Below are 18,787 nucleotides of genomic sequence, written 5' to 3'. Positions count from 1 at the left end.
TTTTCAATCAGGAGCATTTCCATATTTATTCTGTTTCTAATATGGAGCAATTCAGGGTATCAATAACATTTTCTTCCTTTTACCTTATTCATCAAGTAAAAAAGGACAATGAATTATTAAGCCCTGAGAAAGAATCTGATGGGGCCAGAAGACATAGAGTAAAAAATTATCTTACTTACAGCATAGGAGACAGCTAGTCTAGCCATACAATGAAGTTTAAAAACAATACACCGAGAACTTTTCGCATTTTTAAAGGCCAAAAACCCATGTAGTGTTGCCTTATATTCATTTCCCCCAAAAGAAGAGCAACAGAGAGATGCCAAAGGGAGTCCACAGCATTGGGAATCTACCCCTCTTCCCAAAAACATGGTCAAGAGCATCTGGTCGTTCTTGAATGAGAAGACTGACCATTTGATGACCTCCTGGCCATTAAAATTTTATATTAAAAAATTAAAACCAAATTTGTATTTTATGGATGTAGGCATATCAACATATACTCTAGACTTACTGCTAACATTTCTGCTTCTAAAAGAGTCCGGTATTGCATGCTGGTAGTGGCATCAACATGTAAGAGTTGTCCTTTAATTGCAGGGGTGTAACCTAAAATAAGTGAAAACATAAAAATTAACAACCTAAAGAAATATATACATATAATTAAAAATTTTAGACTGGAAACAAATTCCCCCACCACACAAAGAAGGAATTCCTGAAAAATGGTAATCAGTCACTATTTAAATACACCCCCAATAATGTGGAGTATACTATCTAATATGTAACCTATCTCATTTCGGACAGCTCTGATGGAAAAGAGTTCCATCTTCATATAAGGTCTATCCTGACTCTGCTTTCCAGTGCAAAACTACAAGTCTATTTTCCATATGATAGTGTGCAAATATTTAAGACTGCTCCCATGTCTTTTTTTCACTGACTCAAGGGTACATATATTCATCATTTTCAACTACCCCTTATGTAATGACAGTTGCTTTTTTTTCTTTTTCTTTTTGGAAATTAAAACACCAGCTTTATTATAGAGGTATTGAAAACATGGCTTTGAATATCCCAATAAGAAAATCTTGAGTTAGTCATAGCTACAGACAGGCAATGCTAGAAATCCAAATCTACTCCACCACCCAGGACAGACCCTTTCACTAAATGACTTCAAAGAGTCTGAAATCTGTCTGTAGAAAAGACAGTATTTAAAAAAAAAGGGAATAGGATGGATCTAATATATCATATCCTTGTTCAAAATACACCCATCAGGGCAAGGATAGGTAGGAGAGAAGTCAGGAGATTGCACAAATAAATTATTAAAAAAATGTGTAATGACAGTTGCTAAACAAAAAAACTATTCCTTACATAGTGACAGTTACCAAACAACACAGCCCCCATTCTGAATAAAAGCAGAAAGGTTCAGAGTATTTCACTTCTTTTCTTGATGGACTGCCCTCCTATGAACACTAACACTATGATCATTCTTATATGGCTAATTCAACATGCATCCTGCTCTAGGCATTTTTTTTTCCCTAAACACCTGAATCTCTGGGACCAGTTTTCAAATGTTTTCGAATTACATTTTGTTATTGTCTAAGAACTAAGTCTATTTTTCCCTTTGAAGACAGTCTTCTTAAAAGCCACCTAACCTTTACCAAGAACTTGACTGGGTTTTCCTTAGACACTTAACTCATTCAGTTCAACAGTCAGTGTGCTGTGGCACTTCCCATGAATTCATAATAGGTATATGCTCAAGATATTGACGCCTCAGTCCTCAGATGGTCCCTTTACCCCAGTGCACCAATAAATGTACCCCCCCAAAATCTGTACAAATATTATTTCCTATATGCATCATCAGTTTAAAAAGGCAGAGGGACTTCCCTGGTGGCGCAGTGGTTAAGAATCCGCCTGCCAATGCAGGGGACACGGGTTCAAGCCCTGGTCCGGGAAGATCCCACGTACCGCGGAGCAACTAAGCTTGTGCACCACAAGTGCTGAGCCTGCGCTCTAGAGCCCACGAGCCACAAATGCTGAGCCCGCGTGCCACAACTACTGAGCCCGCGTGCTACAACTACTGACGCCCACGCACTTAGAGCCTGTGCTCCGCAACGAGAAGCCCCCACTCGCCGCAACTAGAGAAAGCCCGTGCACAGCAACGAAGACCCAATGCAGCCAAAGATAAATCAATCAATCAAAAAAAAAAAAAAAAGGCAGAAGCACTCCCTTAACTGAACCATTCTCAATTCTGTGCAACCCTCAACAGCCTCTTCTCCTACAGAATTATAGATCCTATATATCAGTAATTAAGGCTATCCTGAAAGATGCTTCTTTCCAGCTGACTACTCTGAATCCTAGAGAATCTCAAGCATCTGCTTCAAGACTTAGGTTATTCTTTTAAAAGTAACTAAGATAAGGTTTTAGTTCTTCAGTGTAATAGCCCTAAAGTTACAGGGAAAAGATATACTATCTCATTCTCAGTCACTTTTTCAATTAATTATCTAAGCAGGCAGACTCAACTGTTACCTTTTTATGCAAGCTAATAAATCTAGTCAACACCTTTGCCTGTTTTCTTCTTATCGTAGCAACAAAATGAGTGACAGAAACAAGAAAAGAGAGCCAAGAATTACATAAAAATTATTCTAATTATACTTAGCAATAGTAACATTGCTATTCAGTAATTTAAAAACATTGGTGAGTTGCTACTCTCCATACTCTCAAGAAAGTGAAGAAATAAAGCAGAATTTCACTTCAAGTGGTCTCAATTACAAATGTAATAAGAGGATGGGAAGAACAAGGAGAAATGAGGGAGACTATATAATATTTTGATAAATTTAATAATAAAGTATTTAATCATGTTACTGATTAACCTGTATCAGAGCCCAAATTTCAAATTCATAATGAACTTAGATTATCTTAGCTCAGATAAAACTACAGCTAATCAGGGCATGATTTAATATTTTAAATATGAAATATTCTGCTTTCTTAAAGTTATGTTATTCAAAGTACCCAGCTTACTTCCTGACAAAAATCTACTAACAATATAACCTAAAACAAAGCCTATTAGTCATTCAATCTATTTCTGCCCATGGACCACGTGCCAGGTCCTGGGCTTGGCACACGTATACACCAGTGAAAAGAAATACGTAGTACCAGCCTTCACAGAGCAACAGACTAACAGGAAAAACATACACTAAGCAAATTACGCACAAACTTACAAAAGAAGTGTAAGGTATAATAAAGCACAGAATAATAAGACCTAGCTTGATTAAAACACTTTTCCCTTCTCTCTAGGTGCATGAATAATATAGTATTTACTAACTACTGGCACATCAAAATATAATAAAAATCTGAAAAAGAAAACCCCATTAATTTTAGTCTAACTGGATTAACAATTATTTATATATTAATTATTCCCCTACTAATCACTTAAAACAGAAAAACACTCATCGTAGCTTACCATTTTCCTCGACTGTCATTGGAATATTAATTTCTAAATATGAGCCAGCTCCTACATTTACATGTACAGCATTTGTTTCCTACCAAAAGCAAAAAATAATTCATGAGACATTTATTATAACTACACTCCCATCTTTACTTTTCAGTTATTATCAAAGACAAAATTTAATCATCAATAATATTAAATAGGTATTAAAAGTTCCTAAGAGCAAAAGTTCAAATTTATACCAAAAATATACTAAAACAGTTTGGCCAGATTTAAAGGAGAAAATGAATCAGACTACAGTATAAAGGTCTATTATTATTAATTAACTTCTTTCTACTATTTGGCACTTAATGAAAGTAACATACATACAATTATTGGGGGTGGGGGTCAGGGAAGCTCATAGAAATGAATCTGAGTATAGGACTAGTCACCAGAAAGATACTTTGGAAAATAATGTTCAAATTTTACACATAATTTTCTACTATATTATTTCAATAATTACCCTATTTTTGGTAAACAGCAAGTCAATTGTAGCATCTGCAATAATATTCATTCGTAGTTCAAAAGCAAGGATCTGTCTTGGTCTCCCAGGCTGTGCAATTTCAGAGACTTTCAGAACTTGATAATCAGGAGGGAAGAAGAACTTCCATAAACAATCTCTAAATAAGGAGGAAGAAAGAATAATGACAAGTTATTCAAATAAAATTACCACTGATAAGAGACAAAATCAGTATTATAACTTTCTATTACCACTGCTATCTTATTTAACAATTAGACATAAAATTGAAAAAAAAAATTAAGTCACAAAATAACACCTACCATAATTTCCTTTCAGTAAAATGAAAGACCGTTTTCTCCAATGTATTATACTTCCAGAGATCAATGAGCTTTGAGCACTCAATATACTACTATCAAATAAGACATAGGTAAGACCAAATTTGCACTATTCAAACATACTGTGAAAAATTAAAGACTTTCTACAGGTATATCAATTGTGCAAATGGCAAAGAAAGAGCTGAAGGGGGATGGTTTAATTAGAATCATTCCACTCTGGACAATTACTACTTAACCTTTCTGAGGACACTCGCCTGCTTCCTCGCCTGTAAAAGAGGATTATCATAACCAGTCTCAGAGAACAGATCCAAGAATTAAATGACAACATATATGAAAAAGACTTGGCAGTACATGGCACATGGAAAAAGTGTTATTTCTATTATTTTCATAATCACTATTAATCAATGTTATAACAATAAGAGTCTAAAGAGCAATAGATTTCTAAAAAGAAGCAAGTGTTTGGAGGCTAGGGCTCTAATGTATTTGCCTCCCCTTATCATTTGACAAACATGAAAGAAACCAAGAAACTTTCAATTCATAGTCTTCTATATAATTAAAAATTAGCATGTTACTCATACATTCAGAAGAAGTATCAGTTTCTGACTTTTAAATAGGAAGAGTTGAGGAAGGAGTCATCAGTAACAGGAAATGCTGCTTGGAATAAACTGACTGGGAAAAATCAGATCAACAGAACAAAATTTGCAAACTGATCCATTATAGACATGAAAAGAAAATTAAGCCTGTAAATGTTTTGGCTAAGACACAAATATATAAAACTAAGCTTTCAAGACAAAGAATCCATCTGATCATTAGGTGATCATGGACTATAAAATGGGTAGCAGGATACAATGAAAAGAGCAGTGGACTTGACGGGTTGGTCTGAATCTTGGCTCTAGATGCTATAGCTTTACTATCTTGCCCAAATCACTGAACTTCTGTGTCTCCATTTTCTCACAGGTATAATCAGATCACCACACCTGTCCTTGTGTCTCTCACTGTTATGAAGATCAAGTGTGAAAATATAAATGAAAGCACTTAAGTGAAAGCAATAAAAGGCCAGACAATATCAGGAATATTTGCATTATTATAGTTATCATTAAGGAGTAAGTACGAATTTATAAAGTTTATATTTCAACTCTGTCATGAAAACTCTTAAAAACAAAAGCTGAGCGTCTTAAAGATTCAGACACAAGAGGGAGGGGATATGGGGATATATGTATACGTATAGCTGATTCACTTTGTTATACAACAGAAACTAACACACCACTGTAAAGCAATTATACTCCAATAAAGATGTTAAAAATAACAAAAAAAAAAAGAAAATCATGTAAAGGTAACAGAACTGACATTAAAATCTATAAGCTAAATAAGGTCATGCGACATCAGAGATCAAAAACTCACAATGCTGAGTCAACTATCCAATAATAAAACAGTTGAGATTTCTTTCTATATTTCTTACACTAATAGGTAGATACTAAAAAAAAATGACCTAATTAACATTTCTGATAACAGTTCATATTTGTTTAGAAACTCAGTATGGGGAAGGAGAAAAGGAAATGGCTACAAGGGAGGAAATGCACAATTTGCATATACAAGGGAGGGGATAAATACTATTATTACTCACACAAGGAAACTAAACCCATGCGATAAATTTCTTTCTTTCTTCTTTCTTTTTAATAAATCTGAATGGTTTTGTTAAGTCCAGGTTAAAAAATGTATTGCTGTTCTCTCCTAGCAGTGGCAGGACCTACTGAAGGGGGCTGGTAAAGCAAATTTTTCTTTCGTGTTATCTTCAGTGTCATTTCTCTGTATCATACAAAGATCACCCAAAGAGTGAATATGACTATATATTAAAAGAATTTTAGCTAGGATTTTCATGTAAATATAGCCTAATGCTTTTTCTTAATGCGATACAATTAAATATAGTTTAGAAGAATCACACTTTATTCAAATACTAAAATGCAGAAATATTCTGTGTCTGTGTTAAAGCACTGCTTTAAGTTTTTCCTTTCAAATATAGCAAGTGTAACTGTTACTTAAGGGAATGTAAAACCCCTCATTTTCAACTATTCCACAGTAAATACAGCATGGTTTAATGAATGAAAAATTTTATTATAAAAGGAACATTTAAATCCAGTAATTTGAAAATTATTTGTTTTCTAACCTGAAATTTTAAGCTCTTGTTTACCTTCGGGTCTAATAATCTAACCCAGAACTTAATGAAGTACTGTATTAGCATACTCCAAGTATTCAAATAACACACTTACTTATACATTTACCATACAAGTATTATACTAGCTATATAAATAACTAGTACTTATTTAAATAGTTACTTAATGGAGCAGGTATTTCTATATGCTAGAGATACCAAGGTTAACAGAATATAGTACCTGACAAAGTGTATAATTCTTCTAACAATGCTAGGTAGAAAGCACTTTTTTTTTGTTTTTTGGCTGCGTTGGGTCTTCGTTGCTGCGCCCGGGCTTAGAAAGCACTTTTTAAAACAATTAAGTATAGTTTGCAAGGCAGAAATAGAGACACAGATGTAGAGAACAAACGTATGGACACCAAGGGGGGAAAGCGGCGGGGGTGGTTTGTGGTGCTGGGATGAATTGGGAAACTGGGATTGACATATATGCCCTAATATGTATAAAATAGATAACTAATAAGAACTTGCTGTGTAAAAACATAAAATAAAATAAAATTCAAAAAATAAATAAATAAAACAATTAAGTATAAAAAGAGTCAGTATATCAAGTCAGTATCAGCACTCTTAGTAGTCCATCAGTGGCCCAGTAATATCTGCCTCAGTGACTGATTAAGCTTGTATTTCTCCATTCAAGCTAGTTTATGAAAGACTAAACTAGCTTTAAACAATGTATATTTACATAAAAATTTAGCTGTTCCCTCATAAATAGTAGTACATGTCCCCTCCTTTGTTTAAAATTCTTCAATAAGTAGGTAGATGTTCATAATATATTAAAAATAGAAAATTACTTCAAAATTAATAGAATAACTAAGAATAAAAAACCCTTTTTTACCTTTCAGGCACTCCCTATTACCTCCAGTATAAAATCTATATATTTCTTAACTACCTACAACTCTCTTTAACAACCTATAGAACTTATTAAGACAATTCTCCACTGCCATCATGCATTTGCAGAACTCCTCCCTTGCCCTGATAACTTATCCTTCCCTTCTTTCCCTGGCTAATTCTTACTTATGTTTCAAAACTCAACTCACATATTACCTCAACCAAAAAGCATTCCCCAGTTCTCTCCTCTTCAATATGAGTTATGAACCTGTTATGGGTTAAATTGTGTCCCCCTAAAATTCATATGTCCTAATCCTCAGTACCTCATAATTTGGCCATAGTTAGAGACAGGGTCTTTAGAGAAGTAATTAAGTTAAAATGAGGTCAATAGGGTGGGCCCTAATACAATATGACTGGTATTCTTGCAAGAAGAGGAAATTTGGACACAGAGACCTACAAAACACACAAAAGAGAAGACCATGTGAAGATACAGGGAGAAGATGACCATCTACAAGCCAAGGAGGGAGGCTTTGAACACAGCCTTCCCTCACGGCCCTCAGAAGGAACCAATCCTGCCAACACCTTGATCTCAGAATTCTAACCTCCAGAACGGTGAGAAATTTCTGCTGTTTAAGCCACACAGTCTGCGGTACTTTGTTGTGGCAGCCTCAGCAAACTAATACAGTACCTCTCTAAATTCTTCATCAAGACTTTTTACATACCTCTAATACAGCACTTAATAAAACTCTTTTGTTTCTTTTTTCCGAAACTGAACTATGTATGTCTTTTAGCTCTGAATCTCCATAGTCCCAACAATCCCTGCCATATTCGGTGATTAAATACAAAAGAAAAAACCAAGGAACCAGTAAATATTCTGCTCATTCACCATTTTTCTAATGAATTAGCTCCTCCTTTAGAGCAAACTTGCTTGTGCCAATTTCTCTAGAAATTATTTGGATTAAAACGTTTAGTGATATCTTACCCTGCCATAATAAAATAGCTTATAAAAATATCAATACTAAGCTAGTTTTTAATAAAAATTATAGTATTATCCCAATACGTTTGACTTAGCAGAAATATAATTTAATCAAGTACCTCTGCCTATCAGCCCATGGCCCATAGTTGAAATCTGTTCCTTTACCACAAACTATATCCAGTCCCCAACAGGGAGGCAAATCTTGTAATTTGCAATCCTCACTGCTCATTTCTCCTTCAACAGTTTCTTCTGTTTCTTCTGGAACAAGTCCTATATTGCAGAATATACAATATAAAGATAGTTACTTAAAATAACCATTAAAAGGCTTCCTTAGATCAACATTTCTAAAAATTTTTTGATCTCAGGAACCTTTTACACTCTATATTGAAGACCCCAAAGTGGGGTGTTTTTTTTGTATTGTATCTATCAAAATTTACTGTATTCAAAATTTGAATTGAGCAATATTTTTAAATTTTATTTTTAAAATAAACTCATTACATGTTGACATAACAAAATGTCTGATAAGATTTAATGAAAATATGATGTGAAAAATAACTACATTTTAATGAAAACAAATACAATTTTATTTCATTTTTTATGAAAATATTTTTTAATCAAAATAAGCATATTTTCTAAAACAAATTAATTTATTGAGAAGTGTTGGCATCGTTTTTATTTTGGCAAATTTCTTAAATATACAGCTTAATAGCAAACAAGTGAATTCTCACAGCTGTTTCCGCACTTAATCTATTAAAGAAAACCTAGCCTCATACAAATAGGTAGACAGAAAAGGGAGGAGTATTTTAATAGCTTTTTCAGATAATTTTGGATATTCTTTGACACTAGACCAAAATTCAACAAGTGGTAATTTCTTAAAGATTACTTGCAATGTGGAATCTGAAACCATATCGCTGAACTTCTCATACTCTGACACATTAAAATTTACTGATCTCTCTTGCACTCTGAATAAATCTTTTACGGACATCATGAATTGGTCATTTGGAAAATATTGGTTCACTGAGACATGCATATTTTTCCCAAATAGACAAATTTCATTATTAAACATTTAAAAAGTCATATTGTTAATATCACTGGTAGTCTCATCAGAAAAGTCATCAAACTCACAGTAGCAGATCCAAATTTTCCAAAATTCTAACTTTCACATGAAAGCTCAAAACCATAGTTTGTCCCTAGTTGCTCTTTCAAGCACAACTGGTATTCCATGAAAAGAGCAAACAGTTCAGCTTGGAACTCAATCACAGAGTGCTTTTCCTCGAAACAACAGTGTACTTTGGTATGGGGCAGAAGTGTATTATGCGTTCTTATCATTTTATTAAATGAATATTAAAAAGTTTACTGAAGGGTCAAGATTTAATAAAAGTAATTTTTACTGCTTAATCAAAGTCACTGTAAAGTGCACTGGCATTTGTTTTATTGTGACTGCGTGGCAGTGAAAAAGACAGGGATTACTAGTATAGCTTGGAATCACTGCCTTGATTCATGCTAAAGCACCAGAAGTTTTGCCCCCTGTAACTTTTACACCATCAATACAACACAGTAAAAAAAAAAAGGCAAATAACACCCTAATTTTGAAAATACTTTGACCTCATAAACCTCCTTAAAGGTATGAAAAACAAGAATTAGGAAAAAATGACTAAAAATCCAATATTTAGCTTATTTATAAAACTGAGGCCACCTGTGAAGCATTGTAACTAGCTGGACTTCAATCCTTAAACTTTAAGCCTCAAATCCAACTTACTGTGATGTTTTTCCCCTAAGCCAGCATGAACTACCTTAACTATCATCACATTCTCTAATGATTTTCACTCATGGTCATTTGTATTCACAATTTTTGAAGTATACTTGCAAAAATGGAATTTGAAGGAAAGATTACTATATTGTTCTCTTTTGATCTGAAATACTAAAGTAATATTCAACTTTTGACAAATGACACAGATATTTTTTAGGTAGGCATTCTCACATCCACATTTACCGTTATTAATGCTTATTTATATCCTAAGCAAGGATACTTAAAATATTATTAGATATCAGCATTTCATAGAAGAAACAGAATTGTAGCTATGAAACATATTTTCAAAAAATAATACCTGGCTCATCCATGTAATAGTAGATGTCAACATCATTCGACTGCATCACCACAAAACCTTCTCCCATTAATCTTGGCGGTCTATACAAAGGAAGGTGGAAGGCAAACTAAGTACATCTCCAGAATATAAAATGTTCAGTATTCCAATTAACGATGGTAATGGGTGAAAACAAAAAAGAAAACTAAAAAGCAATCAAGTGTAGAAACTTGAAAAGGGAAAACATCTTTCACATATACAATAAATTGTTCCATAATTGTTTTCTATATTAGACTATATAAAAAATTGGCACTGAAGAATTTTTGACCAGTAAAATCAGTTAAAGAAAGACAAAAAATCTGTTTTGCATTTTTCATTTTAAGTTTTAAATGAGAGAAATCCATTTAAAACAAAGTTTAATTAAATACAATGGAAGAACAATGTTCATTGGAATATAATAATCATATTCTGCATTTGCAACAATAAATTTAAAATTAGACTTCAAATTCAACCATTTTATATTAATAACACTATAAAACTGATTAAAAATATCATCTTATATATTGTAAAATAAAGCATAACCTTTCAGAAACCTTATATTACCTATTATATGCAACTTTATATTACCTATTTCCAAGAATATTTAGTTGATCAACTTGAAATAAACTTAAAGCAAACATCTTGAACTCAAATTCTGGAATGAATGTTTCTGTACCATCAATTAACTTCCCTCTTTACTTGCTTTGATTTAACAACTTTTTCTTTGTCATACACCACAATACCTTCCTTCCATATCAAAATTAACCTCTCAATCATCAGATAATATAACACATACAAATTCAACAATCTTCTTCTAAATATGTATTAAATCACAAAGGTTAGGATTTAATCTCATTATTTAATCTCCATGCTTACTTTTGAAGAGTGAAAAATACAATTTTAAATCTTTTTATACAAATAGCAGGACACTTTTTCATTTTACTCTGTAGTAATTTTCACAAAAACCCAGATTTTTTTCAGTATTACAACTTGCACCCATAAATATAGAATTGTGTGCATAGCTTATATTCCAAGATGCTTAGCAATTCAGTGATCCTGAAGAGTGTGAAACCAGGTAGACCCAGAGCCTCCCCGGTACTCAAGTTGGGAAAATGACTGTGTCATTCTAGCCAATCTCTAGAAAATCTAATAGCAAGCTAGCCAAAAGTTGGAACTAAAAAGAAACAATCATGTTTCTCATAACCTCAAACTTTATATTGCCTACACACAAAGACAAAAGCTGAGACAGTGGAAACTCATCACATGAATACTTAAATTACACAAATTTAACCATAGACTCCTTCACAAAAAAGAATAGTGATTGAGAATAACAAAGATTACAAGAGCCCTCACCCCACTCGTGAGCATGTGGCCTGGGAGTCAGATGCGAGTCATATGTCTGTTACCTGAGGGTCCCAGTCCTCTGGAATGGAAGCATCCCACCACAAAGAGGGTGACTCTAGTGAGACACATTATTACAATGTGTCTCCTATATGCAAGGAGCTACTTCACTGAAGGAAAGCAAATCTGGAAAGCTAGGTGGAAAACTGACTGGGACTTAAATGTCAACTGAATTCCAAAACTGTCTTAACTTCATCAGTTTTCCAAGAGTAATTCTGATTCAATTTTCAACTTTTCATTAACTCAAATGATACTCTACTATAATGAATTTGTTGAATTTACTATTTATCCATCCCTTCTGAAAATAAAAACCTATCTGTAATGTGTATTTTCTAATATACAAACATCAGGGCTCAATTGCCCAAAATAAATTTCCCAAATACACTGAGAAAATGATAGAAAAATTATAAGCTTATAAACAGTGCCTGACATATATTAAATGGCAATAAATATTAACTATTACAATTAAAAAACAAGAAAAATAGCTTATAGAAAAATATTTAAAATAGACGTTTACCAGTGGATAAACTCCATTTATCTTATAAAGCAGGAATACTCAGTTGATTTAATAGAGAAATATACGTAATTATTGCCCAACTTATAGCAAAGAAATTAAAAGGATACTAAAGATTCTAAATGATAAGCTACAATAGGTATAAAGAAGTTATTTGTTATTTTTATGACTTTCTTACTCATCATTTTGAAGACCAACATATCTTGGACTAGGAACAAGCATGACTCGAACATTTTCAAGCTTTCCCTTCACAATATGCATGAACTGGTCAAGATGACTGGAAGGTGGTTTTGTAGTATAGGTTAAGAAAGCATCATCAAAGTTGATGCACAGAGTTTGAGGTTGGTAATGATTTCCAAAGGCCAAGCGTCCCTAAAAAAAACAGATAAGAGATATTATGCCATACTATTTAGGCTGTATTTTTTTTTCTCAGCCGACCTAATAACAAGCATTTTCAAGCAACTACTAAATGATTCCACTTTAGCACTATATACTGTTTAAATTGCTCCACTGATCAATTTAGACCAGTGGTTAAAGAAATTTGAGCACTTGTGAATAAATAAATAGCCTTTAAGGTCTATACACTTGTGCTAAAATGGTATTGGTGTTGAAATAATTCTTTCACTTTATTAAGAATGGAACCCAAAGACATCTACAAAATTACTTTCTTAAGTGAAAATTATATTTGCAAAAGTAAAAGGTTCTGTTATTAACCCATGAAACATTAATTGCAGTGGAATTTACTTACTGTGCTCACATTGACCTTTATGACTGGAATAAGTGATCTCCATGAAGATGTGGGGTCTTGAGATTCTGTTTTTACTTTAACTCTGAGAAGAAAAAACAAAAATTGACATATATGAGAAAAACTTAAGTACCTGAGAATACTGTTGACTTCCTCACAGTACACATTATTATTATTTTTTTGGCTGTGTTGGGTCTTTGTTGCAGCACGCAGGCTTTCTCTAGTCGCAGTGAGCAGGGGCTGCTCTTTGTTGTGGTGTGCGGGCTTCTCATTGTGGTGGCTTCTCCTGTTGTGGGGCACAGGCTCTAGGTGCGCGGGCTTCAGTAGTTGTGGCTCACGGGCTCTAGAGCGCAGGCTCAGTAGTTGTGGCACACGGGCTTAGCTGCTCCGCGGCATGTGGGATCTTCCCAGACCAGGGCTTGAACCCGTGTCCCCTGCATTGGCAGGCAGATTCTTAACCACTGCACCACCAGGGAAGTCCCACAATACACATTATTAATACCAGCTATATCTTTCCAAATATATCTAATGACTGCTCAGTAAACAAAACAATGACCATCTAATGGACACGAATATCCCTAAAATGTCTCCTAGAATGTACTCTATCACGCACCAATTTTTATATAAGAAGCTATAACAAAAAAGTATATTTTCAGAATGACAAGTTTTAATGACAAGGTATAAATTATGATGTACTGTCATTATAGCTGTCATTATGCCTATTGCACTACATTATATCATTTTACAAGACAGCAAAAGTTATAATTAAAACAAAAATGACCAAGATATAAGTTACTTTGATGTTTTAAGTGTTTTAAGCACTTCTGACAGTTCGGCTGATCCTTCTCCTTCCCTACCCCCGCCACTCTGTGCCAAAATAATTTCCTCTCAATACAATGAAAAGGATAGACCAAGAGTAAGCAAAAAGGAATTGTCCATACACAAGGTACACAACTTTTAAGAAATGAAAAATTCACAGCAATTCACTAAAGATTTCATATGAAAGCTCAAGGCATATCTCTTCAGTAACCCAGTAACTCCTAAATCACACTTCTGGAGCCATATTTATAAGATGGCCTTCAGTGCTTAAAACTAAATTCAAAACTAACCTCACTACCACCCCCTAACCTTTCTCTAAGGTTCCCTGACTAAGCATGACTACTGCTTAAATTAGAAGTTTGGATTCACTGTTGACTCATCCTTCTTATTTGTTCTCCACAACTAATTCATCACTCTCTTAAGTATTCATCTGCCTAAGTGCATCTGGAATCCATCTCCTTCTCTTCCTTCCCCTTGCTAACAACCCAGCTGATGATCATCTCTTCCTGGAACTGTTACTATGTCCTTCTATCTGGTCTCCCTGCCTCCAGTCTTATCTCCCTCCAATCACAACACAACACTGCTGACCTGGGGTAAGGCCACATTTCTAACCCGGATCCTGCTAAACATTTTAGTCTAATTTATCCCCACCTCAAGTAATCCACTCCAGCCTCAGTAACAACTTCTCTATTGCATATGATGTTTCTTCTCCATGGAAGAACTTTCATCTCCTTCTCTGCTTAATTCATTCACCTTTAAGGTTCCTACCTTCCCGGATCCTTCTATGTGTGCCCAGAGAATTCTATTCTTGTCCCTGTTATATTTCTTGCACTAAAATTGCCTTTTAAGTGTTCTAACTCCCACAGTAGGCTGTAAATTCCCTCAAGATAGAACAGTTGTCATATTCTCAGTATCCCCAGTACCTCAAGCTCAGTGCCTGGGACATAATATGCACTAAATATTTAACTGAGAATAAACATCCTCATCATCTACTTTTAAAAAAATAAAACTATTATGTATACAAGGCTGGTTCAACATTCAAAAATCAATTAACAGGCTAAAAGTGAAAAATCAAAGGATCATACCAACAGATACAGAAAAAGCATCTGACAAAATCCAATACCCATTCATGATTAAAACCTCTAGTTTTACTAACTAGGAATAGAGGGGGACTTCCTCAACTTGATAAAGAATATCAACCAACAAAAACCTACAGTTAACATCATACTTAACAGTGAGAAACTAGAAGCTTTCCCACTAAGACCAGGTATGAAGCAAGATGTCCCCTCTCACCATTCTTTTCCAAATTCATACTAGAAGTTCTAGCTATTGCAATAAGACAAAAAAAGGAAATAAAATGTATACAGATTGGGAAGGAAGAAATAAGACTTTGTTTGCAGCTGACACAATCATCTATGTTGAAAATCGGAAAGAACTGATCAAGAATACTCTTAGAACTAATGACTATAGCAAGGTTGCAGGATACAAGGTTAGTAATATACAAGAGTCAATCACTTTCCTATATACCACCAATGAACAAGTGGAATTTGAAATTAAAAACATAATACCGTACATTAGCACCACAGAAAATGAAATAGGTATAAATTTAACAATTTTTCTACAAGATCTACATGAGGAAAACTATAAAACTCTGATGAAAGATATCAAAGAGAACTAAATAACTAAAGAGACATTCCATGTTCATTGATAGGAAGACTCAATACTGTCAAGATGTCTATTCTTCCCAACTTGATTTATAGATTCAATGCAATCCATATTGAAACCCCTGAATATTGGCAAACTGATTCTAAAGTTTATATGGAGAGGCAAAAGACCCAGAATAGCCAAGACAACATTGAAGGAGAAAAGCAAAGTTGGAGGACTGACACTACCTGATTTCAAGACTTAAATGTAAAGCTACAGTAATCAACACACTGTGGTATTGGTGAAAGAAAACAAATAGGTCAATGAAACAGAACGGAGAGCCCAGAAACAGATAAAATAAAATCATATAATTGTATATGCACCTTAGCTATGTATAGACTTATGTATGTGCATTCAAAAGAATAAAAAACAAATTGATAGTAGTTATCAACAAAGAAGGAAGTAGAACTGGTGAGAAGAATAGACCGGGACTGCTTTTTCACATTACATAATTCTGTATTATTTGACATTTTTGAAGAATTATATACTTATTTGTGAGAATAAATGTTTTAGTTAATCTACAAAGAAAGATTAGGCTGTGTTTAGGTAAACAGTGTTAGTAATACTCTAATAAAAGCAGATGTTTAAATGCTGGAGATCAACAAAATTCAAGTGTGACAATCAACCTTTCAATTTTGGACTGGGTTCTTGTTCTTCCATTTTCTCGTGTTTTATCATCTTCTTTCTTGGGTGGAATTATTGTTGGCTCCAAACCAAACAATTCTTGAAGACGTCCATAAAGATCCGAACGATTATAGACATGAAATTCAAAGTCATTGACTGTGATGTATAATCTAGTTTCTGCCTTTGGATCTAAAGACATCAATTACAAAAAAAAAAAAAAAAAAAAAGTTTTTAGTCAACTTTTAAAAAACTTTAGTCAAAGTTTTAAGTCAAATCTTTTCCACAGCTAAAGTAACTCAAATGATTTCTTTTAAAACAGAAGTCTATGATAAAAGGGAATAATATTTTAAAAGCAATAAAACATGGACAAAAGAAAGAAAAAAGCTGATTTACTACAGTATTTCAATTTAGCACTCTAAAAACAATCTGAATTTCTACATTCTGGGTGTATAACAAGAAAACTTAAAGACTGTATGCTAAGAACAGCACAATGCCATTTACAGAGTAAAACTTTACCTCAATATAGCCATAAGTGTATACTAAAATATAAACAGTAAATTGTTCAAAGTATGATGCATTTAAACATCACACTAGTATTTGAACTTGTGCATCATAGAAACCAGGACTTTTCATAAATACTAGTTTGTTTTTACAAACTACACAATGCTAAAACAAAGATTCTATAAACTGTCCTCAAATAATAATCTCAAATAAAAGACAATTATATTAAATATAAGTAACAATAGTAATAAATCCATCTATAAAGTGATAGATGGGGCACTTGTTTCTACTGAGGAAATAATCTAAGACAGTGTATCTCATGTCAACCAAAAAGGGTCAGAAGAAAGGTACCACAGTCAGTGCTTTATTTTGCTATAAATGATACATGTGTTTTTTAAGACTTCTTTTTCAACCTTTATCTGTTTTTATCCCTGTCAAACAAATTCAATTGAAAGGCAATTAAAATTAGCTATGACCAGTTAGAATAATCTAATTTTTTTAAATGGGTAAAGAGAATTACCAACTTTCATTTCAGTAGCTTATGCTGTGGTTTAGTAAGGTACCAAATTTCACCAATATTAATTTCTTCTCAAATTATTAGCAAAACAGCATATGAGATGTCAAACACCCTAAATAAATGTAAATTTTAGTTTAAATTAAGAAATGAAAAATACACTGCCGCTCATATTTCAAAAATAAGCTAAGGAAAATGAATCAACAACATTCATATTTTTATACAGTAATACTTTTAGTTTTACTCCAATCAAGGTTTTTTCCCTCATTACTTCCTGAGACAAGAGAGGAAAGAGAGATAAACACCATCCTTCAAAAAACTAATGTTTAAGAGCTGTAACTTTTCTTATATTTTTTAGATAGCTCTTGACCTATGTTCTCTCTCCTATTTCTTCAGATTTTTCAAATGGATAAAAGGTAAGACGATCCCCTAAGCTATTACATAAAGTGTGTTCCCCTTTTTCTTGCTGTAGGTCAAATTCTTAAAATTAAAATAAAAATAAGAAACACACTTTTTTTTTAATACATATGAAGTATTCTAAGACTTAATAGTTATAAATATCATTATCATTTTTAAATAAGTAAATCAAACTTTATCACTCATTAGGTTTTAAACCTTTCTACAGTAATCATTCATGACCTCGTCTCAAAATGTCAGGGTCAAATATCCAGCAGCCTACTCAAAAATCTCCAATTTGATGTCCAACAGGCATCACGCACTTGACATATCCAACCAAACACCCGATTTTCCCACCCAAACCTACTCCACAATATTCCCCACCCTATCAAAAGCAAGTCAATCTTTTCCATTGCTCAGGCCAAAATATTTGACTGCTCTCTTTCTTTCTTGTCCCAGATATTATCAGCAAATCCTGTCAGCTTTTCTTTCAACATATATCCAGAAACCACTCCTCACCACTCTGGCCCAAGTCACCATCAACCTGCACCTGTTTTAACACAACAGCCTCCTAACTAGTCTCCCTGCTTCTGTCCTTATTTCCCTTATGCCTGTGCTTTACACATTGGCCAGATCTTTCAAAAACCCTAAGTAAAATCATGTCACTCTCCTGTTCCCTAATTTTCTGATGGCCTCCTCTCTCATTGATACCAAGTTCCTTTAAAAATGACCTACATCATGAAGAACCTAGTGGCAAGATGGGAATAAAGACACAGACCTACTAAAGAATGGACTTGAGGATATGGGGAAGGGGAGGGGTGAGATGTGACAGGGTAAGAGAGTGTCATGGACATATATACACTACCAAATGTAAAATAGATAGCTAGTGGGAAGCAGCCGCATAGCACAGGGAGATCAGCTCAGTGCTTTGTGACCGCCTGGGGGGGTGGGATGGGGAGGGTGGGAGGGGGGGAGATGCAGGAGGGAGGAGATATGGAAACGTGTGTGTATGTGTAGCTGATTCACTTTGTTGTAGAGCGGAAACTAACACACCATTGTGAAGCAATTATACTTCAATAAAGATGTTTAAAAAAAAAAAAAATGACCTATAAAATCCTATAGGATCTGCACTCTTCTCCCCTTCTAGTCCTCCCTCCAGTAAACTGGCC

The 18,787-nt window shown here is 33.9% G+C and overlaps 1 protein-coding gene across 12 annotated transcripts in view; it reads right to left on the bottom strand.

Moving 5' to 3' along the window:
• BLTP1 (bridge-like lipid transfer protein family member 1) overlaps positions 1–18,787 on the bottom strand; it is a 204,277-nt gene that overhangs the window by 148,033 nt on the left and 37,457 nt on the right. For all 12 annotated transcript variants that reach the window (XM_082462683.1, XM_082462685.1, XM_082462692.1 and 9 more), the window contains 8 exons: positions 16,210–16,396; positions 13,064–13,145; positions 12,494–12,687; positions 10,386–10,465; positions 8,397–8,547; positions 3,936–4,092; positions 3,449–3,527; positions 509–600 (listed from right to left, as the gene is read on the bottom strand). In XM_082462683.1, coding sequence (XP_082318809.1) covers positions 509–600; positions 3,449–3,527; positions 3,936–4,092; positions 8,397–8,547; positions 10,386–10,465; positions 12,494–12,687; positions 13,064–13,145; positions 16,210–16,396 — 1,022 coding nt within the window. The remainder of the gene's footprint in view (positions 1–508; positions 601–3,448; positions 3,528–3,935; positions 4,093–8,396; positions 8,548–10,385; positions 10,466–12,493; positions 12,688–13,063; positions 13,146–16,209; positions 16,397–18,787) is intronic.

This window comes from Balaenoptera physalus (assembly GCF_965194825.1).
Source record: "Balaenoptera physalus genome assembly, chromosome: 5".
In the NCBI taxonomy this organism is placed as follows: domain Eukaryota; kingdom Metazoa; phylum Chordata; class Mammalia; order Artiodactyla; family Balaenopteridae; genus Balaenoptera; species Balaenoptera physalus.
This window is presented reverse-complemented; position numbering and strand designations above follow the sequence as displayed.